General features: G+C 44.1%; 1 protein-coding gene across 7 annotated transcripts in view; it reads right to left on the bottom strand.

Moving 5' to 3' along the window:
• Positions 1-646: 646 nt before the first annotated feature.
• DRD1 (dopamine receptor D1) overlaps positions 647-5,645 on the bottom strand; it is a 13,927-nt gene continuing 8,928 nt past the window's right edge. For 2 of the 7 annotated variants that reach the window (XM_018073655.2, XM_018073654.2), the window contains exons 2-3: positions 4,539-5,353; positions 647-4,429 (exon numbers count right to left, since the gene is read on the bottom strand). In XM_018073655.2, the coding sequence (XP_017929144.1) occupies positions 2,451-3,809 (1,359 nt within the window). In that variant the 5' untranslated portion in view covers positions 3,810-4,429; positions 4,539-5,353 and the 3' untranslated portion in view covers positions 647-2,450. Of the gene's footprint in view, positions 4,430-4,538; positions 5,506-5,645 lie in introns of those variants that run through there. The other 5 variants (XM_018073658.2, XM_018073659.2, XM_008931838.3 and 2 more) reach the window with 5 other exon arrangements.

Genomic DNA, 5,645 nt, shown 5'->3' with positions numbered 1-5,645 from the left:
AGGGAGGGGGAGCTGGACATCCCAGCAGCTCCTGCACCAGCTCCAGTCCCAGATGCTGGATGGGTTCTGCTGTAAATGCTCAAGGCAGAAGTGACAACATAGGTTTGTTTCTTCAATTCAAAATGAATCTGCTGACAGAGGCAAAAAAAAAAGTACAAGGCTGCCAGGAACAGGAGGACACCTCCTGCACCCACCATCACATCACTTGTGAAATTATTCATTTTGCTCCAAAGAACAGAAACTAGTAGTGGGGTTGTATCAGGCTTTGAGAAAGACTCCACAGCTTGGGGGAAAAAAAGGGGGGGGGGAGAAAGGAAAAAGCCAATAATAAAAGCATTCTATAAACCAAGTTCATTATGCTGTTACACCAAGGCAAAAAATACCTTTGAAATAAGAGTCACCAGCAGGTCGAGCTTTACACATCTAAAGTGAGTGGTTGTTTCCAAGCTTCTTTTACTGCTTTCAAATCCTAGTTTACAGCAAGGGCTCAGAGGTCTCCAGTAGGGAGGTTTCCCCTGCTTCTAATAGAAATTCCCATTGGCCTTATGGATGTGATGCCAATTAAAGGCAAATGGGGAAAAAATGAACTGTCCTTCCCTTTAACATGATCAATACAACTGCCAAAAAACAGCATGAATTTAATAAATGCAATGTAGATTGTTTTATTTGACCTTCTGTTCACAAAATAATTTTATTATATGTATGAAAGCAGCATACAGGCAATAAAATTATGAAAACATTCACAATACATAAATACACAGACCTGATGCAGGATGTATATAGTTTGTTAAATTTTTTTTCCTCTCAGTTCTCTTTTCCTGACAACACATTTTTTTGATATATGTTATGAAAAAGTTGCTCCAAGGGGTATTTTCTCTCATTCAGAAAAGAAATCGATTTCTTTGAACGCTGCTGACTATTAACACCCAATGTTCCTGTTGCTAATGCTCACCGATTGCTTTTGGCATTACAAAGGGAAGCAGCAGAGAAGGACAATGGAGAAGTAGCAGGGTTTTTTAATTAAACATTGGCAAACTTTTTTGGAGTTCACAGGAGGATTTTGAGGTGGGGGCTGCAGTTCCATCCATATTTCGAAATGTCTTAATCCAAAATGGTAATGAGGCACTATTCCTTATTGAATGGACTATTGACACGGCAATTACTAAAATGTAATGTCCTCCCGGTTCCCAAAGTAAAGCACCAGGTACCTCACGTTTTAGTTCTGACTGTGATAGAGCAGCAGACAGACAGAATGACCCGGGTGGTCCTGCAGTAACACCAGTGATAACGACGTTTGGCATCTTTACTACCATTATAACCCATTGTGTTTGTTCAGAAAAGATATCCAAGACTTGAAATAAGAAAAGTCTGAGAAAGCTGTTTATCTTACATAAATACAAAACATTATATACTAAGAATTGTTACCTAAGACGCTCTCCTTCCCAAATTGGATTCTTCTTAAGGTTGTAGTCATATTTAAGGTATTTACAGATCCACAAACTTGACACTCTAGCAAAGTCTTTGTAACATGAAACTTTTTAAAAATAAATAGCAGCAATTTCTTTTATTTTTATAAGGGAAGAGAATTCACAACTCAGTCAACGCTGGTCCTATCTTTTGAAAGAAATCCCACTTAAAAATAAAAAAAGCCCACAAGCAAACGAACTCCACACAGCATCGGTTTAGTTGATTCCTTCATTTCTTGCTGAGCTTCTTAACATTCCTCTATTCCCCTCACCAGCTCTCCAGACTATCCGAGTTTGTAATAAAGTGCTGACTGGTTGACTGGTCAAAATGCAGTTATGACACTCCAAAAATATCCCATTATTTAGACATCTTAAATAACATAAATAAAGCTAGATCTGTTATAACATATGAAAAATATCAATTTAAAACAATAAATAAATAAAACCAGTATCAACATATTACCTCCCAAAGCTTTAAAAATAACCATTCTCATTATAAGGCTCAATTATTTTTCAGAAATAATTTTAAGAAGGCATCTACCTACCTTTACAATCTCTCAGTCTTTAATTAGGACCTGTTAACACCCACTATCACAAGACACAGCAATCTTTTTACTTCTAGTAAACATTAATCTTTAAATACTCAACATTTATCTTTTGCCTCACTTTAAGCTGAAAATTGGTTTCTCTGTGTAGAGAAGCAATATTTTCTTTGTCACTGCACTGTATCTAAATTTGTGTATTTTCCTCAGTATGAACAGTACAGTTTAACATCTTTTTTTAAAACCAATTTCCAGTATCTTTTTGTGTTTATTGTTTAAAATGTTAAATTTGCTTTGAATGCCAGGAAAATTAATTCTGGGCTTGGTGTAAATGTGTATTTTTGTCCCTAGAGCTTAGTTTCTTACCAAAAAAATCTTGTATTTTTCCCCAAAAGATTATTACAATATACACCGTTGGGTCTTGCTTAGTAAACCTTACTGTTCAGGTTTTATGCTGCCCATTTTGTGTAATGGGATTGATCTTTTCCAAAGAAACATCAGCTTCGTAATCCAAGATACCCGACAGTGCTGGAGACATTTTCTCCAAGGTCTTAGATAGTTCACCCTCTTCTTCCTTTTTGAGAGGTTCTTCTTCTGGACAGATAATTGAATGTGGAATCAGATAAACCAGATTAGACTCCTTGGGGCTGGACCCTTTGGGCTCGTGTTGGCTTGAAAAAACTACTGCCCCATTGTTGTTAATGCTCACAGTCTCTATGGCATTGCCAGACATTGGGCAGAGCCTGTAGCAGCCCAGCAGGGTCGAAAATGCCTTGCGGAAGTCAGCATTAAAGGCATAAATGATGGGGTTGAGGGAAGAATTTGCCCATCCAAACCATATAAAAACATCGAAGGTGGTGGAATTAATGCAGAAAGCCTCTGCTCCCTTGGATGTCTGGGTAGGCTCGCAGAAGGGAATCATGCAGTTCAATACAAAAAATGGCAACCAGCAGCACACAAACACCCCCATGATCACTGACAGAGTCTTTAAAACCTTTGTTTCCCTCTTGAAGGACATTTTGAAGTTGCTCTCTGGCTGCTGGCAGTCCATACTGCTCCTGTTGCCGCTCGTGTTCTGGCAGTTCTTTGCGTGCACTGCTGCTCTCTCCAGAGCTGAGATGCGTCGTATTTGCTTCTGAGCAATCCGGTATATCCTTGTGTAAGTCACTATCATGATGGCCACAGGTATATAGAAACTAATTAGAGAAGAGGAGATGGCATACATCCTGTTTAGGCTAGAATCACAGTTGTCCATGCTTACACCTTGTAAGCTGGCATTTAAGTCCAAAAAGCTTGTGGTTGTAGCCTTGTGCCAGTTCAGCTGCACGGGGATGAAGGAAATCAACACGGACAAAGTCCACGCCACGCTGATCATGATGAAGGCTGCCTTGGGGGTCATTTTCCTCTCATACCTAAATGGGCTGGAGATGGCCCAGTATCTGTCCACACTAATGACACAGAGATTTAAGATGGAGGCTGTTGAGCACATAATATCAAAGGCTACCCAGATGTTACAAAATGAACCAAAAGGCCAGAAACCGGCAATCTCAGCCACAGCTTTCCAAGGCATGACCAAAACTGCCACTAAGAGATCTGACACAGCCAAGGAGATGACAAAGAAGTTGGTCACCTTGGACCTGAGGTGGCGAAACCTAATGACAGCTGCACAGACCAGCGTGTTTCCCAGCAGCGTGGAGAGGATCAGTAGCGAGAGGAAGCAGCCTGTGAGGATCCGAAAGGAAGAGGAGTCCCTTTCCGCCAGCAACCCTTCCCCGTCCATACTGGTGTCGTTCCAAGTCATAGTTTCTCCTGAGGGAAAATCATATCATGATTTTCATGACGACATCAGCCCCTCGCCTTGCAGAGATCAAAGACATCAGACGTCCATTAATTACTCATCACCAAACAGACCAAAGGTCCTTTCTTACAGTCCCTTCACCCCCAGATGGACCTCACCCAATCTGAATTATCCTGAAAAACATCCTGAAAGCTCTGCGAGCAGGAACTGAAAATGCATAAACACAGTCCACCCTACAGACTGGGTTTTTTAGCAATCCCTTCAGAAACACACTGCACCACCCCAGCATGAAGTAGCTTAACTCAGACAGCTCACCTGCAAATGTTCTGCTGCTGTCCTCTCCAAACACACCCCATAGACAGGAAAGCAATCACTTTTCCATGCTTGCATATATTCCCACTTAAATAGACTATTGATCGAGTGTTTCCAGTGTCCATTGCACTAGCCCTTCATATTTACTGAAGCGTATTATACAAAGTGCCTTTTCACTAGTTCCCTAAATGTCTCGCTGATGAAACACTCCATCCTTTCTCCTCAGTACGTTCCTGTTACAAAATGCATCAGTTCTCTGTTTCTTGGCAGTGTCAGAAAGGAAATCTTCACATTGTTTCAAACTCTTTTACCTTTCCAAGACAAAACACATAAACATACAGTAGGTGTGTTTTAAAGATTTTCAGTAAGAAGTAGCTCAGGTTATTTAGTTTCATTTAAACAAGAAATGCTGGCTCCTACCTTTCACCTCTGATTCTCTGTTTGCTCTGGGATGCAGGGCCGTCTCTCCTCCTCTTTTAGTTTTGTAATTGCATAGCAAATTTTATATACAAAACCAGCACAGGAACACTGCATTGCATGGGGTGGGGGGGTGGGGGGTTTCCCTGAAAGTGCAAATTGGCAGGGGAAAAGTAAGAGTTGGACCATCAAGGAGTTAGTTTTCAAGGGAGCAGCAGGTCTGTGCTGTCAGACCGTGTGTGACGGACCCTGCTGGTGCGTGCCCAGCTCCCTCCATCCCACGGCCCCTGCTGATCACTCTGCAAACTTTGTTGGCCAGATCAGTTCCAGTCGCACTTTGTACATCCCGTGGAAGTGGCACATCAGGGCAAATCATCCCAGGCAAAAGGCACGGTATTTTCCCAACGCTGGCAAGAGCCGACTACCAGTTCTTTCTACTGCCGTTCGCTGGATGCAGAAAGAAGGGTGAGAGGAGGAGAAGGACGTGACTGACCTTCCCTCGGCCACAACGCCGGCGGTGCCCTCAGCGGGTTCCTCTTCCAGCAGGGACAAGTCGCTTTAACACTCCACTGCCAGGTTATAGCTCTCCATAACTACTCCGGAATAATCCCACCTCCTGCTCAGCGGGGCTGCGCTCCAGGGATCGGGTCCAGCTCTTACCATGCTTTTTCCCTCTCGGAAAGGCGCAGGCGGAGGCAGCTCCTCATTCTCTCCCGCAGCCCGCCCCGGGCCACGCATCTCCCGGCTTCCTTCTGCCCGGGGCAGGGCTCGGCAGCATCGCCCCTCCAGGAACGCTCTGTCTGCCTGGCGACTCCTTCCTAAAGGATTAAGACAAGGGAATGACAGGCATGGAGGCACGCAGCGGGCAAAAAGCCACCCCCCTTCGCCTCCTCTAACATCTTCGGTTGGGCGCAGCTTCTTCTGGGCAGCTTTTCCTGCCTTCCTGGGGAAAAACGTCCCGGGTAGCCGGGACGAGAGGCAAAGCCGGGCTCCGGGAGCGGCTCTCCTGGAGTTTAGCGCAGACGGGATTACTTTGCCCGGTCCCGAGCCCCGCCGAGCTGCGGGACGCCCGGGGCTCTGCGCGATGCCCCGGCGCTGCGAGCCGGTTCA

This window comes from Manacus vitellinus, unplaced genomic scaffold (genome assembly GCF_001715985.3).
Source record: "Manacus vitellinus isolate BGI_N305 unplaced genomic scaffold, ASM171598v3 scaffold_25_pilon, whole genome shotgun sequence".
In the NCBI taxonomy this organism is placed as follows: Eukaryota; Metazoa; Chordata; class Aves; order Passeriformes; family Pipridae; genus Manacus; species Manacus vitellinus.
The sequence above is the reverse complement of the archived record's forward strand: the minus strand, read 5'-3'. Positions and strand labels throughout refer to the sequence as shown.